Consider the following 18499-nt stretch of genomic DNA (forward strand, 5'->3'; position numbering starts at 1 on the left):
ACAGTATTATTTTCCTATAAAAATTCTATTGTTTATATCAATCAAAAATACTTCAATGATCCTAATCTCTCTGGGTAGACAAATTATTGCACTGTATTGGAGAAGATTATTACGAGTACATATTTGCTAAAAGTAAATATTGGATATACCATATGTTTAAGATATGTGTGTGTGTGTGTGTGTGTGTGTGTGTGTGTATAAATTATATATCAAATGTGCCTAAATAATATACAGACTCTTTCTAGGCAGTGCTTAGTTTCCCTTGATGACACTATTTTGTCACATTCGTTTCTGATCCCCCTTTTTAATGTAATAATAGAGTGAAAATAAAACTAAACCCCCCTTTCCATCCCATTCCCTTTTCTTCCTCTACAGAAGTAGCTGTTACAGTTAGGTTGTACATAATGTTCCTGCACAGATTTTCTTGTTTTACTCATGAGCCTGTGTCTGTAAGCAACACCTATCGGTATATGTGTTTTCAAAGATCGGCATTTACACAAATAACATAATGCCATAAATAGTCGGCCCCCTGTATCTGCAGGTATCAACCAACCTCACATCAAAAATGTTCAAACAATAAAAAATAATAACGCAACCATGAAAAATAATGCAAATAAAAATACAGTGTAACAACTATTTACATAGCATTTACATTGTATTAGATATCATAAGTAACCTAGAAATGATTAAAACATATGGGGAATGTGCATAGGTTGTGTGCAAATACTATGCCATTTTATGTAGAGGACTTGAGCCTCCTCAGATTTTGGCCTCTGTGGATGTCCTGGAACCAATCCCTGAGGATACCAAGCAACAGCTGTATTCTCTTGCAACTTTTTTACCTTTTTGTGTTTTTGAAATTTATCTATGCTGTTGTATGCCTATTTGTTCATTAGTTTTTACCACTGTCTAGTATTCCATCTGATCAATACCACATAATGTTCATCTGTTCTCTTACTAATGGTCAATTGTTTCTAACTTTTCTCCATTACAAACTGTGTTAGGGTTTTATGTTTCCCATAAATGGCATATAAATAGCACCCCATTGTTTCACTTCCAAGTTTGTAACCAACTGAGAAGTGATACAGAGACAGAGATCGGCTTTCTGGGCTCAGATGTGCAGCCAGATGCATGACACATAGACAGTGGCCAGAGCAACCACAGAAAGGAGGGACACACATGCCCACATCCTGTGAAGGAGGGACGCACATGCCCTCATTCTGTGAGCTGACACCCAAGGAGAGCAAAACAGAGGGCCAACGGAACTGGCTGCAGAATTTCCTTGAATGCCTCCTTTCAGAGAGATATGATTGAAGTCAGGAAGAGAAGCCACGAATTCTTCTCAGTCCCGACCCACCCATCGTGACCTCCTGTGCATTGTAACCCATAGTCAACATTTCCACTTGCATATCAGCCAATATAAAAATTTTGGTTCCCCTCCTCTGCCCAAACTTGATATCATCAGACATTCTCTTCGTGCAACTCTCGTATATGTGAAACACTGTCTCATTTGATTTGCATTTTCCTGATTGTTAAGGAGATGGAACATTCTTTCATTATTAATTGACCATTCATATTTTCTTTTTTATAAATTGCCACTTAGCAGACTTTGCTGATTTTTCTTTTCAATTTTTAAAAATAATTCATAATTGATCTATAAAATTTTTTGCATACTCTGAATACTCATGCTTGGCAGTTCCATCATGATAACTCCACCACCAACAACTGGCATTTGTTAAGCTTTGTATGTCTTAATTAATTTCATTTCCCACAACAATCCTATGAGCTAAATACTGCTATTGTTCCCAATTCACAGATGAGGACATTGAGGCACAGCAGTGTTAAGTCACTTGCCCAAACTTACCCCAGTGAGTACACTGGAACTTGAACGCATGCTGGTTACTGCACTATATTTGGTCCTTGTAATACAGAGTGTGAGGTCAGCAGGTAGGTATGAGAGGACTTCAAAAAGTATATGGAAAATGGAATTAAATTATAAAAATAAAAACTATAAATTTTATTTCTCAACAAAGCTCCATCAAGTTCAAGACTCTTGTATGCAAAGATACCAGCCAGTTAGTCCATCCCTAAAGAACTGCAGGTCCTAGGAATTTAACCATGTCAATGCAGTCTTTTTGACATTATTAACTGAAGAAAAATGGTGTGTAAGCTGAACCAATAGGGATGTCTATGGCGTTGGCTATTGTTTCTGCTGTTAATCATTAGTCCTCTTTAATTAGTGCACAAGCAAGAGTAATTTTTTCTTCACAAGTTGATGTGATGGTCTGCCACTGCAGACTTCATCTTCAACATTGTCTCATTTGTAAAATGAATTGTCCACTTGTAAATTGCTGATTTCTTTGGGATGTTGTCCCCATAAACTTTTCATGAAGCATCAGTGATGTCACTATTCTTCTACTCAAGCTTCACTATAAATTTGATGTTTGTTCTTGCTTCAGTTTTAGCAGAATTCATATTGCTTTGATAGGGGATCTTTTCAAATGGATTTCCTATCTTTCTTAGTGCCTCAAACTAGATCCTGTTCAGATGTGTTATAGAAAGTTAGAACAAGTTTATTTTGGTGCCCCCCAATTTTTTTTTTTTGCAATCTATGCATACTTTTTTTATAATACACATTTCCCTATGAGCTTTTTGAAGACCCTTCATATGTATGGCTGCTGGAACTGGAAGCCAGTGAAACAGCATTGCATGTGATTTGAAGAGGTCATTGTTAGTTATTGTAGATCCAAGTTAATCTTGTCATATGGTTCAAGGACCGTGAGCACAAGATGGTCTTCACCTACCTCCACATTGCCCGGCACATGCAGGATGTGTTCCTAATCACTTCCCTCGCTACTGGTCAAGTCTGATCTGATATGGCACCTCTTCATTGTAGCTCTGTTCAGCCACTCTAAAACATGCAGCATCCACTGGACAGGTGTCTCCACCCTTCATCCTTCTGTCTACATGGCCCTCCTATCTTCTCCATCTGCCCCAATCCTTCTCACTGTACTTAACCATATTCCAGTTTGTCCTCTGCTCAATCATTTCAACCAGAAAGGGCAACTTTGCTTTTAAAGCTCTCAATATGCACATAGCCATTCGCACCTGACATTTTCCGCCACTTTGCTAGTTTCTCTTTCATATATTTATGTCTCATCTCCCAACCAGACTGAGCATTGGAGGTGAGTGATTATGTATTTCTTTATATCTCTTCTTGAGGATGCAGGATTCCTCACTATGGTAAACTTCTGCAGTTGGTCAGTGGGAGGATGAATGGGTCAATGGTGTGGTCTGCAGTGCCTGTTCCTTGTATCGTTGCCCTGGGTCCCATGTGCATATAATTTCCAGTCTGCAAGATGGATGTGTTTATGTCTTGTATCTTCCATATTTGGATTTGAAAAATAGTTTTCTTATTGTGTAAATAAGAAAGTATGAATCTTCAATTATGCTATATAAATGTTTAGCTGCTGAAAGAAGATATTGACAGAGAGTAGAGCAGAGAGTTAGAACATTTGTAGTAGGGGGAGATTGGTGTCACAGCTCCCCAGGGCCCACAGCTCAGAACTGGGAGCAGAATCTTGAAGTTCTGCCTTTTGATCTCAAGCTTTGCATTTAACTACTCAATTTCTACACACTCCTTTATACACTATTGGGCCCCTTCTTTAAAGTCACTGCTTTAGTGTTCATATCATACTAGTATCTGTATCTTCTAATTGCATTTGTGGATTAAATGTGTATTCCACATCTTCATCCCTCTCAATAGAAGGATTTATGTTTATTCCTCATTTCTTAGATGTGGGTATCTAATCCTTGAGCAGCTCTTTTTTAACATAAATGTATTTATTCGTTTATTTATTTATTTAAAAAATTTTAACATTTACTTTATTCATGGGGTACCCTGTGTTTCAATACATGTATACACTGTACAATGATTCACTTGGATAGATAGTGTAGCTTTGTACCTGTTAGTCAACTCCTTCCTTCCCCCACACCCCTCCCCTCCCAGCCCCTGGTAACCATTATTCTACACTCTACCTTTACTTCTATGAGAACCACTATTTTTTTCTTTTTTTGGATTCCACATATGAGTGAGACTATGCAGTACTTGTCTTTCTGTGCCTGACTTATTTCACTTAATGTGATGGTTTCCAGTTCCATCCATGTTGCTGCAAATGATACTTCTTTTTATAGCTAAATAGTTTTCCATCGTGTATATATACCACAGGTTTTTTTATCCATTCATCCATTGATGGGCTTTTAGGTTGATTCCTTCTCTTGGCTATTGTGAATACTGTTGTGATGAACATAGGAGTGCGGGTGTCCTTTTGATAAATTGATTTCATTTCATTTGGGTATATACCAGTAGTGGGATAGCTGAGTCATAAGGTAGATCTACTTTTAGTTCACTGGGGAACCTCCACACTGTTTTCTACAGTGACTGCACCAATTTACATTCTCACTAACAATGTGGGAAGGTTCCCTTTTCTCCTCATCCTCACCAGCATTTGTTATTTCCTGTCTTGTTGATAATAGTCATTCTAACTAGGGTGAGATGATATCTCATTGTGTTTTTAATTTGCAATTCCCTGATGATTAGTGATGTTGAGTATTTTTAATGTGCTTGTTGGTCATTTGAATGTCTTTTGAAAAAATGTCTGTTTAGGTCCTTTACCCATTTTTTAATTGGGTGATTTGGCCTTTAGCTGTTGAGTTGTTTTAATTCCTTATATATTCTGGACACTAGCCCCTTGTCTCATGTGTAGTTTGCAAACACTTTCTCCCATTCTGTAGGTTGTCTCTTCATTTTGTTGACAGTGTCCCTTGCTGTGCAGCAGCTTTTCAGTTTGATGTAGTCCCACTTGTGTGTTTTTGCTTTAGTTGCCTGTGCCTTTGTAGTCTTGCTCAAAACAGTGCTGCTCACTCCCATTTTGTGCAGTGTTTCCCCTATATTTTCTTCTAGTAGTTTCATAGTTTTGGGTCTTAAGTTTAGGTCTTTAAATCAATTTTGAGTTGATTTTTATGTATGGTAAGAGTTAGGGGTCTAGTTTCAATCTTCTCCATGTGGATATCAAGTTTTCCCAGCACCATTTGTTGAAGAGGCTGTCCTTTTCCTATTGTATATTCTTGGCACCTTTGTCAAAAACCAATTGCCTGTGGGCCGGCCCGGTGGTGCACTCGGTAGAGTGCGGCGCTTGGGAGCGCGGTGGCGCTCCTGCCGAGGGTTTGGATCCCATATAGAGACCAGTCCGCTCACTGGTTGAGCGCGGTGCAGGCGCGACACTGAGGGTTGTGATCCCATTGCTGGACACAGTACGGGTGTGACACTGAGGGTTGTGATCCCATTACCGATCACGAAAAAAGACAAAAAGGAAAAAAAAAATCAATTGCCTGTAAGCGTGTCAGTCTGTTTCTGGGCTCTTTATTCCGTTTCATTTGTCTATTTGTCCGTTTTTATGCTACTACCACCCTGTTTAGGTTACTTTAGTTTTTTTAGTATGTTTTGAAGTCAGGAAATGTACTGTCTCCACCTTTGTTATTTTTGTTCAAGATTGCTATAGCTATACAGGGTATTTTGTGATGCCACATGAATTTTAAGAACATTTTTTTTTTCTATTTCTGTCAAGAATGTCATTGATATTTTGAGAGAGATCGTGTTGAATGTGTAGATTGCTTAGGGTAATATGGACATTTTGGTGCTGTTAATTCTTCCCAACCAAAGAACATAGGATATCTCTCCATTTATTTGTGTCCTCTACAATTTTTTTTCATCAAAGTTTTATTGTTTTCGTTGTAGGTCTTTCACTTCCTTGGTTAAATTTACTACTAGGTATTTCTTTTCTTTTTTTTTTGGTAGCTATTGCAAATGGGATTACTTTCTTGATTTCTTCTTCAGCTATTTCATTATTGGCATATAGGAAAACTATTGATTTTTGTGAGTTGATTTTGTATCCTGCCACTATCCTGAATTCATTTATTAGTTCTAGTAATTTTTTGTTGAAGGCTTTAGGGTTTTCTTTGTATATAATCATGTCATCTGCAAATAGGGATAGTTTGGCTTCCTCCTTTCCAATTTGGATGCCCTTTATTGCTTTGTCTTGCCTTATTGTGCTGGCTAGGACTTCCAGTACTATGTTGAGTAACGGTGGGGAAATTAGGCATCGTTCTCTTGTTCCAGATCTTAGAGTAGAAGCGTCCCATTTTTGTTCATTCAGTGTGATATTATCTGTGAGTTTGTCATATACGTCATTTACTGTGTTGAGGTATATTCCTTCTATACCAGAGTTGTTGAGTGTTTTTTTCATGAAATACTGTTAGGTTTTATCAAATGCTTTTTCTGAGTATATCAAAATGATCATTTTTTTCCCTTCATTCTGCTAATGTGATGTGTCAGGTTTATTGATTTGATTTGCGTGTGTTGAAACATCCTTGTATTCCTGGGATGAATCCCATTTGATCATGGTGAATGATCTTTTTAATGTGTTGTTGAATTCTGTGCTAGTATTTAATTGAGGATTTTCACATCTGTATTCACTGGGAATATTGGTGTGTAGTTTTCTTTTTTTGTTATCTTTCTCCACTTTTGGTATGAGGTTAATGTTGGCCTCATAGAATGAGTTTGGAAGTATTCCCTCCTCTTCAATATTTGGAAGACTTTGAGAGGAATTGGTATTATTCTTTAAATGTTTGGTAGAATTCAGCAGTGAAGCCATCTGGTTCGGGAGTTTTCTTTGTTGGGGAACTTTATTACTGCTTTAGTGTCATTACTTGTTATTGGATCATTTAGGTTTTCTAGTTCTTCAAGATTCAGTGTTGGTAAATTGTATGTGTCCAGGAATTTATACATTTCTTCTAAGTTTTTCAGTTTGTTCATTTATAGTTGTTCATAGTAGTCTCTTATGATCCTACTTGTATTTCTGTACTTCTCCTTTTTCATTTCTTTTTTTTTTTTTTTTTCCTTTTTGTCTTTTTTCGTGTCCGGCAACGGNCGACCCTCGGTGTCACACCCGCACCTCGCTCAGCCAGTGAGCGGGAACCGGTCTGTATGTGGGATCCGAACCCTCAGCGGGAGCGCCACAGCACTCCCAAGAGGCACACTGTAGCAGTGCGCCACAGGGCCGGCCCTCCTTTTTCATTTCTGATTTTATTTATTTGAGTCTCTTCTCTTTTTTTATGTCACTGGTCTAGCTAAAGATTTATTGATTTTGTTTATCTTTTTGAAAATCCAACTCTTTTTTTCATTGATCTTTTGATTTTCGACTTTCTACTGATCTTGGGGTTGGTTTGTTTTTGTTTTTCCAGCTCCTTGAGGTGTAACATTAGGTTGTTATTTGAACTCTTTCTTCTTTTTTGATGTAGGTATTTATTGCTATAAATTTACCTCTCAGAACTGTTTTCGCTGTATCCCATAGGTTCTGGTATGTTGTGTTTTCATTTTCATTTGTCTCCATGAATTTTTAATTTCCTTTTTGATTTTGTCTTTGACCTATTCATTGTTGAGAGTATGTTGTTTAATTTCCATGAATTTGTGTGGTTTCTAGTGTCCCTTTTACTGTTGATTTATAGTTTTATTCCATTGTGCTCAGACAAGGTTGTTGATGTGATTTCAGTTTTTTAAAATTTGTTGAGATTTGTGACCTAACCTAGGGTCTATTCTAGAGAGTGTTCCATGTGCTGTTGAGAACAATGTGTATTCTGCAGCTGTTGGATGAAATGTTCTATACAGGTCTGTTAGGTCCAACTGACCTAGAGGAGATATTAATTCTCATGTTTTCTGGTTAATTTTCTGTTGGGATGATCTTTCCTGCGGTGAAAGTGGGGTGCTAAAGTCCCCAACTATTATTGTGTTGTAGTCTATCTATCCCATAAGGTCTAGTAATTGCTTTACCTAACTAGGTGCTCCAGACTTGAGTGTGTATATATTTAGGATTGTTATATCCTCTTACTGAATTGATCCCTTTATCATTATATAATGACCTTCCTTACCTGTGTTTACTTTCCTTGGCTTGAAGTCTATTTTATCTGATATAAATATAGCTACTCCTGCTCCTTTTTGGTTTCTTTTTGCATGAAGTATCTTTTTCCATTGCTTCACTTTCAGTCAATGTGTGTCAAGGTGAAGTGAGTTTCTTATAGGCAGCATATTGTTGGTTCTTGTTTTCTAATCCATTGATCCTCTCTGTGTTTTTTAATAGGGGCATTTAATCTGTTTATATTTTGAAATATTATTGATATATAGGGAATTGTCACTGCCATTTTGTAACTCTTTCTGGTTGTTTTGTTGATCTGTTTTTGACTTTTTTCCAATCTTACCATCTTCTTTTGTGATTGGATGGTTTTCTCTAGCAGTGTATTTTGATTTCTTGCTATTTATTTTTAGTATGTCTTTCATAAGTTTTTGTGTTATGGTTACCATGAGGCTTACAAAAAACTTGTTATTGTTATACCAGATTATTTTAGACTAATAACAACTTAACTCTAATATCTAAGAAAAAAGAAAAAAAAAAACAAAGCCAATCTACACTTTGGCATCATCTCCTCCTGCCTCACTTTTTGAAAATTATGTTTCAAGTTACATCTTTTAATATTGTCTTGTCTCGGGCTGGCCCGGTGGCGCACTGGAGAGTGCGCCGCTTGGGAGCGCGGCGGCGCTCCCGCTGAGCATTCAGATCCCATGTGGAGACCAGTTCCCGCTCACTGGCTGAGCGAGGTGCAGGCGCAACACCAAGGGTTGAGATCCCGTTGCTGGTCCCCGGTACGGGCGCGACACCGAGGGTTGCGATCCCGTTACCGGTCAGTAAAAAAAGACAAAAAGGAAAAAAATATATATATATATTGTCTTGTCTCTTGTATGGTTATTGTCTGTGTTAATGTCTCATTACATTTGTCCTTTAGTCTACATACTAAGGAGGTAAGCAGGTTATTTGCCACCCTTACTACTTGGGAGTATTCTGAAGTTTTCTGTGAACCTACCTTACTAACGAGTTATGTACCTTCAAATGTTTTCTTGCTGTTTCTTAGCATTGTCTTCTTTCAGAGTGAAGAACTCCCTTCAGCATTTCTTGTAGGCAGGTCTGGTGTTTGTGAATTCCCTTAGCTTTCATTTGTTAGGGAAAGACTTTATTTCTTCTTTATATTTGAAGGTTTGTTTTGCTGGGTAGAGAATTCTTGGCTGACAGTCTTTTTTGTACAGCACTCTGAATATGTCATCCTATTCTCTGCTGGCCTGTATGGTTCCTACTGAGAAATCCTCTAAAAGACATATTGGGGGTCTGTTGAATGTTCTGTGCTTCTCTTCCCTTGTTGCTTTCAGTATCCTTTCTTTGTCTTTGGTTTTTGATAATTGTATTATGACGTACCTTGAGGTGTTCCTCCTTGGATTGAGTTTGTTTGGCAAGTTCTGAGCTTCCTGCCCTGGATGCTGTCATCTTTCTCCATACTTGGAAAAATTTTCAGCCATTATATCCTTGAATATGCTTTTTATATCTCTTCCTTTTTCCTCTCCGCTGGTATGCCAATTGTGTTGAAGTTATTTTGATTGAGGGAGTCCCATATTTGCTGTACACCTGTTTCATTTTTTTCTTATTCTTTTTTTCTCCTCTGATTTGATAATTTTATATTTTTCCATCTTTGACCTCTTATTCTGTCCTCTGTTTGAGTAAGTCTGTGGCTGGACCTTTTTATCAAGGTTTTCAGTTCAGATAATGTATTCTTTATTCCTAGAATTTCTATTTTTTTTTTAACTGATTCTATTCCTTTGTCAAGTTTCTCATTGTGCTTCTTGATTGTTTCCAGATATCATTTAATTTTCTATCTAGGGCCGGCCCAGTGGCGCACTGGAGAGTGTGCCGGTTGGGAGCGTGGCGGCGCTCCCGCTGAGGGTTCGGATCCCATGTGGAGACCGGTTCCTGCTCACTGGCTGAGCACGGTGCGGGCGCAACACCGAGGGTTGCGATCCCGTTGCCGGTCCCCAGTACGGGCGTGACACCGAGGGTTGTGATCCCGTTACTGGTCAGTAAAAAAGACAAAAAGGAAAAAAAAATAAAAATAAAAAAAATAAAATAATAATTTTCTATCTGTATTTTCTTGTGACTTCCTGAACATCCTTAAGAGGGTTATTCTGAATTCTCTATAAGACATTTCATAAATCTGCTGTTCCTTTAGATCCATTGCTGGCACTTTATTTGTTTCCCTTTATTTGTGTCTTTGTGTTGAAGCATGGGCATTTGAGGAGACTGCTACCTCTTGTACGTTTTGTATGTGTTCTTTGATGGTGTTAGACCTTTGCTGGTTAATATCAGAGCTTAGTCAGTGGCCTGTGGTTTTGGTTAATTCCAAAATTGGAGGAACTTCCTGTGGGAATCAGCACTTGAATTCTGTGGTTGTGCTAAATTGTTTCCTTGCCGCTGATTCTCTAGGGAAGACTTTTTGAGTGGACAATATTTTAATTGTTGGCTTTTTAATAACCTCTGGTTCTTGTCAGGTAAGATTCATCTGTGCTGATTGGAAATTCTTGCCTGGGACTGAGCTTTTACAGCAAACTACACCCACTGCTTTTCTGTTGCCCTGACCAGCCTCCACTGAATAGGGCTGTGCCAATCAAAAGGCAGATCAGCTGCCCATGCTGCACCCCAATGTTCTTCTAGCAGCCCAGCCCCCTTCCTGCATTCCACGTGCTTCCCACGGGGTGATCCATGCAAGGGTCCCTTGCAATGACTCATCCGCTTCTGGATGGTTCCTTTTTGGGGTCAGCTGCAGCCCTTCCTGTGTAGTTCCATGGGAACCTCATTAGTGGTCTTGCTGGCCTGGGGGCTGGTATGGTGTGCTCTGTAGCCCTCTCCTCCACTGCAGGCTCCAAGCAGCTTCACTCAGGGGCTCAGCTGTAGCTTTGGCTGGCTCCCCTCCTCCCCTTTGGTGTGCTGCAGCTTCTCCCCACTTCTCTCAGGGTCAGCCCTGAAGTGGCCGGGACTTGAAACTTTTGGGTTGGTTTCATCTTCCTCTCACTGTGGCTTCTCCCACCCTCATAAACTCTGCTGATCTCTCCTCCTCTTCCCCAGAGCTCCAGCGGTCCCAGGTTGGCAGTCTTTGCTCTCTAAAAGTTGTAAATTGATCGGTTGTTGGGGAGAGTATTGCTCAGGACTGTCTATTTCACCATCTTGATCCTTTGAGCAGCACTTTATGAAGTGTTGAGCAACCCTTCCTGAAGCAAAGCTGTAGATTTTATTTTTTTATGCTTTTCATAAGGTATTATGCAAGTTGATTTTCATTATTATACCTTCCCAAGTGTTTCTTTCTTGACTCAGTCAATATTTATTGAGCTCTTTCAGCATTTTGCACTGGCCTAGTTGCTGCAACGTTTATAGACATGGCTTAGAGATGGCCCTTGATTTACACTGAGTCTAGTTGGCCACTTACTCTGCACACACTGGGGTTAGGGACCTTGATGATAGAGACTCAGTGCTTGAGAGGCCTAGCAGGCTTTAGGGACCCCAGGGACTTAAAGAGTTTCAGAGAAGGGAAGGATTGGGAAAGGTAGATACGAATGAAGGAGGCAGACCAGATTTCAGGGTTTCTATTTATTTTCATGTTAATCTTATTTTGTGTCATTGCAGAATCCAACAATTGGGGGTTAGAAAAATAAATGGAACATCTCTACTGATGGAAGAAATAGCAAAGCTGGAGAAGAGTTTATTTTATGCAGAATAGTTTTAGTTGGGAAAGTTCTATGCTGAAGTTCATTAGCTCATACTTCTTTCTTCTCTGTGTTTAGACAAATTCCATCTATGAAAACATTACAAGTACTGGGGAAATTGTTCTGGGATTTCATGCCTCCCCTTTGTCTGTTCTTGATTTAGCATCTGCATTCAGCCTGGAATTGCTCCCCAGCCACCAAGAGCTAGTGCAGTTTGCAGCAGTGGGATTCGTGACCCCTGCCCCAGCAGTTCGCCATAAAAAGCTCCAGATTGGAAGTATCATGGTGGTCACTGTTCAGGTGACAGGATTGTTAACACAGGCATCTCTTACTCCTCACCCATGCCAGTGACCTTTTCTGGCAACACAGAACAGGAAGGTGTGTTTAAACTAGATTTTAGAAATGTTGACATTCCCAAGCAGGTGGGTATTCTGGTGGACGGTGAGAGGATGCTGCTGTGCATACAATACAGAGCAAGAGGAAGCGTCTGAAGAACATTTCCACCTTCCACAGTGGAAAGAGATTTGAGATATAGACAGAGCGGGATTAAAATTCAACCTGCTTTCTGCAATGTTTCAGAGCCCTGTCCTTCTGGTGGCTATAAGGATTATAATCACAGTTATGAAATTAAATAAGGCAAAGCTTCTCACAGATAGATGCCTAATTGCACCTGAGTTCATTAATGTAAAATATGTGCAATCAAATATAAAGTTGCTTGTTACTACTCACACAGGAGTGTTAATCCCAACCTCTCTGCCTCTTACCATCGTATAGATCTTTAGTTTATGAATAAGGCACTTGATTTAAGCAGTATCTGTTTTTATAGGCCTCATTTTACATTTAAGAATTATCTCATGTGTAAGCAGTATCTTCCACTCCTACTTAATTATTTAGAAATAGATTCAATATTTATTTCACAGTCCTTGCTGCCTATGTACATATGATATAGACACGTATAATTACTGAGCATTATGAGGGTCTAACTAATTATGACTAATTTTACTTTAATTACCAATGAGTTAATATCTTTACTTAGCCTCTGCTGTGCATGTTATAGTCATAGCTGTTTCTTTGAAAGAATACGCCCTAACATGTCTGTTCTTCACTGTTTTGCTTCACATTTGAAGGTGCGTTTCTTAGATCCATTTTAAGGAAGGGTTGTTTGTAAGGCAGTGTCGCTGTGGTAACATGAAAGCAGTGTGGAGCTGTGAGAAAGACAGCACTGTCAGCAGAGAGAGCTGCCTGGAGGCCAGTCCCATGCACGCCCCTTGGCTAATCTTCCTTACACGCTCAACTGTCCTCCCTACTCCCACCTTCCTGAAAAATGGAGGAAGTGATTTTCATCTCTGTGGCCTCAGGACTGAATGAATGAATGAATGAACAGGCTGAAAATGTCTTCATTCTCACACCCAGTTCAGAGAAACCATGTTCTCTTTATCCAACACAATTTTTGTCTACTCCTTGCACAAGGAGATGCCTTGAGAATAGATTTTCTATCTCATATGCCCAAGTGTTTTTCTAGGACATGCATCTAAATCCTGTCCATGTAAAACTTGGATTTATAGCTACAAGATTGTGAAGAATGGCATTTCTATCATCACTCTTTCTGTAAAGAATGTAGGTTGCAATTTGTAATAGGAAGTACTATTGCTGTAAAGTTAGATTACCCCTAGCCGAGATCCTTTGGGGAAAGGATAACTTTGGAAGAGGAGAAAAGATTGACTCGTCCAACTGGAAAAATGTATGTGGAAGCTCCTGCTGCTGGTTGCAGACACAGTGATGCACAGGCACGCTCACCTTTACTTTCCACAGTGGGACCAAGAGCACAGGATGGCAGGAGGATGGAGGTGTTTGGTGCTTGGGTTGGTAGGTGAGGAATGTTTGGCTTAGGTGCTCAGACCTGGTGGTTAGAGTCAGATCAGTAACTTGGAATCTAAGTAGGTCAAGGGGCGGTGTATTAATCCATTTCTGTTGCTTATAACAAAACACATGGAACTGGGTAATGTGTAAGAAAATAAAATTTATTGCTTATGGTTTTGGAGGCTGGAAAGTCCAAAGTCCAGGGATCACATTTGGTGAAGGCCTTGGTGGTGGTAATAGCGACCCAGGGGTCTCACATGGCAGAAAAGGGCAGAGCAGAGAGTCTAACCTCTCGTGTGTTCTCCTTTTAAAGCCCTTAGGACCATGCCCCTGACCACCATTATTAATCCATTCACTACAGCATGGTCCTATGATCTAATCATGCCTTCAAGGCCCCATCTTTCAATTACCATAAGAGGATTTCCTTCCCTCTCAGTTACAGTGGGAATTAAGCTTTTAATATGTGAACTTTGGAGACACAATTCAGTCAATCCACAGGAGGCAGGCAGACCTTCAACCTGAGTCCTACACAGTGGGGTCAGCTGACCGCACCTGCTGACCACCTCAGAGGGTTTCCAGCCATGGGTTGGTGAATGAACCAGAAAGAAGATCACCATGACCCAGAATTAGCCCTAATGACTGAGGATCCTAAGCCTTGTGTCCAGGCTGGAATCACATGCTACAGCTTCTGGTCTGTTCCGTGGCAACCTCTCCCCATCTCAGATGGTGGAAAACACAGGCACTTCTGTCCAGAGAGACTGGGCAGGAAGCTGCTCTCATCAGCAGGCAGTGGCCATCCTGTGTTGGAAGGGTGGACGCCCAGGCTGTGTAGGACCCAGAGCCATGACAAGAGCTGGCCAGAGTCCAGCTGGGTCTCCACCAGACTTTCTTGGAGGACTCGAGTCTTGGGGTTCTGTAGTGACTTTTCCTCTGTCACATGGTGAGGCTGACCCATGTGGCTGTGTCTTCCTTTGCTGGCTGCAGAGTTCACATGGGTGCTGGGTTTTTGTGTTTGTTCTGTTTTGTTTTTCAATTTAGCAACATTCCCTATGCGGTGTGAGGGCTGTGCAGACGCAGGTACAATTTCAGGAGATGTCTTAAGGGAGGGGAAGTGCCAGCTCCATCCACATTAGTATCAAGGATGGCTTCCCAAAGAGGAAGCATTTGAGCTGAATCTACCGCAAGTAGTTTAGCAAATGTGAGCCTTCCCAGAGGGCAGGACAGTATCAATGAGGCAAACAAATGCAAAGAGCATGGTGTAGGTTGGTATGACTGAGCTTCACAGACAAGGACTGGTATTGTTTTTGTCTCTCAGGCTAGGGCAGGCCTGGTTTGTTGATTGGGGCCCAATCAATGATCAGGGCCTGACCCCAGGGAGTGTCAAGTGGGCCCAGCAGGTGGTCCAAGTAGAACTTCTGAGACCATGAGACAAGGAGGCCTTATGGGGAGGTGGGAACTCCCAGGCCTTGGGACCAGCCCACACAGCAGGAGAGGGAAGCATAAACATAGTGAAGGCATAGTTCTGTTTTGTGATGTGGGTCCTGGGCAGGGGTCATGGGAACCCCTTTATCAGAGGATAAGTTCTGACTTCCAAGATCCAGGGGCCTGTGACCAGCCCGTGGGCTTTTGCTCAGGTAGGTGGGACTAGCAGGGCACAGTGCTGGTGGCTTGGTCCATTCTATGCTGCTGTGTAGAATATCTGAAACTGGGTAATTTATACAGAACAGAAAGTTCCTGGCTCACAGCTGAGGAGGCTGGGAAGTGCAAAGTCAAGGTGCTGCTGTCTGGCAAGGGCCTTCTTGCTGCCTCTTCCCATGGTGGAAGGCAAGAGGGTGACAGCAAGAGGGACCTGAACTCGCCCTTTTGTAATGGCACCAATCCCACCTGTGACAGTGGAGCCCTCGTGGTCTAATCACCTCTTAGAGGTCACACCTCTTAATACCATTACGTGACAATTACATTTCAATGTGGGTTTGGAGGAACAAGCACTCAAACCATAGCAGCTGGTGTCTGAGGGACCTGGCACAGCTTTGCCACCTGCTCTCACCAGCCTTGCATTGCCTGGGAATTGGGGCAGGCCTGGAGCTGGGGTGTGGGAGTAGGTAGGAGCCCAGCATGGGCACCACCAAAGGCAAACATAGGTGGCAGGTGGTGAGGCTCAAGAGGGACACACTCATGGTGACCCTGATCTAGGCATCAACTCCAATTTTTGAGAAGTGAACAAAGCTCCAAGTAGTTGAATCAGCATTTCTAAATATTTAATGACAGTAAGACTCACAGTTACATTTTTGATGAAGTTGTAAAACCTTTAAGAAAGTAGGACAGCGGCTTGTGTGCACGCGTGTTAGCAGCGTTCTGCAGCACAGACGCAAGACGTCAGCTCCAGCAGCAGCAAGAGGTGCCTTGTTTACAGGTCGGTGATCTTGGCCCCCCATCCATCGCAGGAGGGCCAGGTACTGGAGCCTTTCTGGCACTGCACCGCACTCTTGCTCTGTGGTCCTGCTGTTTTCCTGCAGCCTTCCCTGGGGACTGACATAGGGCTCGTGTTTACCTTCTTTCTGATTCCCAAATTGAAATGGTGCTTTTCCTCCCTCCCTGGAGTCCAGCCTAGGTGAGGTATGGGTGCCAGGTTATACTGCTTTTTGAGGACAGACCCTGATACCTAAGCCGCTTGTTCCTTGCTGGCTGTACTGCGCTCTGCAGGGTATGGTCCTCACCTCCTCTGGGCCAGGGTGGCTGTCCATCCTGTAATCCACACCATCTGGGATCTGTGGCTTGTGCCCAGAGTCCTTCTGGCTGGAAGCTTCTGACATGCAGTAAACCGTGTTTCCTGCAACTTGCAGTCTCTGCTTTCAAAACTCAGAATCTTTTTCTCATCCTCTTTGCTATGTACTGTACACCCACCCTGAGACAAGATGCCCCAGACTGAAGGGGGACTTGGTGAGAGATGGAAGGAAATGAGAACAAGAACAGCAACACCACCATGATTATGGCAGCAAAAACACTTATTGTGCCAAAAATACTTCTCAAAAACATGCCCTTATGTTTTTCTAAGAGTGATTTTGACTTCTAAAAATGTATAGGAAACCAGGTCAATATTTTGTTTTGGGTTACTGTAGTCTTTCAAAGACTCTTTTCTTTTCTCTTTTGCCAAGTACACGCACACACACACACACACACGCACGCACACACACACACACGCACGCACACACACACACATGCACGCACGCACACACCTAGTCCTGACTCTCTGGCAGGTGGACCATGGTCTAGTGCATGCAAAACAGGATTAAACCCAAGTTAAGCTTTTGCTTCATGTGATAACCAGTCCACTCAGTGGAGATTTGTTTTTCATTTTTGTATTGTACAAAGGAAACATTCCTGAGTGTTGCTTGTGTTTTGACCTCACGAGTGGCTTTCATGTCATGGATTTGGTACACACAAGTCACCTGGGCTCTCCCCACCCCATGCAAACACCTTCCCCCCGTTCCCATAGTCTCTCAAGTGCATATCCCCACTTCAGATTCTGCTTCTGATTGCTGGGCCTACATATGCTTTCTGCTTTGCCCTGGGTCAGCCAGATGAAAAATTACTCCCTTGGTGGATTCCAGGCAGTAACTGCTCCACACCAGGCCCTGCATGAGTTCCTACAGAGGACTCAGCCGGCAGCGCACTCCTTTCCAAGCATGGCTATCATGCTTGATTTGAATGGCTCAGAAAGGCAAGTAGAGTTTGGGTCAATGGCTGGAAATTCAGAGAGGCAAATCGAAGCCCAGTAGCTAGAATGTCATCACATTGCACGATGGACGGGAATGACCGTGAGAGGCCTAGGGGGATAGAGGAATCTCCATGGGCTTTGCAGTTAGGAGCTTCCGTGGACTCGTAGCTCGGCCTTTTAGGGAAGGTCAGGCCACAACAAGGCATCTTGTGCCTCTGAGTCTCAGTTTCCTCATCAGTGCTCAGGGTCGGTAATTTCAGTTGGTGTATTTTAGCATGGCTAAAATGAGGTAATACTCATACAGCTCCTGGCTCTGAGGATGGTCTCAGTTTCCCATCCCTTTCCCCCTTTCCTTCCTTTCCTACTCTAGTGTCTGCTTAACTGGAAACCTTGGAGTGATCCATGCTAGGTCGGGTGGTGACCAGGCAAGGCTATGGCAAAGGGATTCATCTGCATGATGAGCACCTGGGCAAGAATTCAGGGTTGATTTATTATTTGTTGAATTTTTAAAGAAATAAAAGCCTTTCTTCAAAAGAAAGCTTATGAAGAAGCTCACTGTGTAGATCACTAAAAACCAGAGCAGCTCTAGTTGAGGTTGAGAGTGACATCATGTGTGTCTGTCCCTAAGGCAACCCACTCAAAACCCAGGACTCCTGTGTCCACACTGAAAACCACTGGGCTGGATCCTTTTTTTTTTTAACATTCCTAAAATACCTGGGTGTCTTCACAGAAAGTGTAGGGGAGGGAAGACATGACTGTAGGATAAGGACAGCAGGAGGTCTGACCCTGACTGTGGGCTTGTGTTGCAGGTGTCTCCATGTGAGAGGTGCCGCTGCGAAGCCAACGGCGAAGTGCTGTGCACGGTGTCAGCGTGTCCCCAGACAGAGTGCGTGGACCCCGTGTACGAGCCTGATCAGTGCTGCCCCATCTGCAAAAACGGTACGTAAAATGCCCACTGGTGGGGGCCACCTCCACCCCACACACAGCCCACACTCTGCTTCGTGCAGATGGAATTTGTACAGATATGTGAGTTTAAATATGAATCCACACGCACGAACATGCACATATGTGTTATCTTTAGGCCTCCGGGTGCAGTCGGGAGTCGCTCTGTAGCAAGGCTGTCTCTTTTTTATTGGTGTCATCTCCATGTTTCATGGATGTTAGGACATTCTTTGGGGAAAAATCCAGTTTCCAACATTGAGGAGAGTCACTTATTTTAATTTAATTTT

The 18499-nt window shown here is 41.9% G+C and overlaps 1 protein-coding gene across 1 annotated transcript in view; it reads left to right on the forward strand.

Annotated features, from left to right (window-relative positions):
• VWC2 (von Willebrand factor C domain containing 2) overlaps window positions 1–18499 on the forward strand; it is a gene marked incomplete at its 5' end in the record, with an annotated part of 163664 nt that overhangs the window by 16955 nt on the left and 128210 nt on the right. Inside the window, one exon of the mRNA XM_008576192.1 lies at window positions 18080–18209. Coding sequence (XP_008574414.1) covers window positions 18080–18209 — 130 coding nt within the window. The remainder of the gene's footprint in view (window positions 1–18079; window positions 18210–18499) is intronic.

The sequence above is a fragment of the Galeopterus variegatus genome, unplaced genomic scaffold (assembly GCF_000696425.1).
Source record: "Galeopterus variegatus unplaced genomic scaffold, G_variegatus-3.0.2 Scaffold1306, whole genome shotgun sequence".
NCBI lineage: Eukaryota > Metazoa > Chordata > Mammalia > Dermoptera > Cynocephalidae > Galeopterus > Galeopterus variegatus.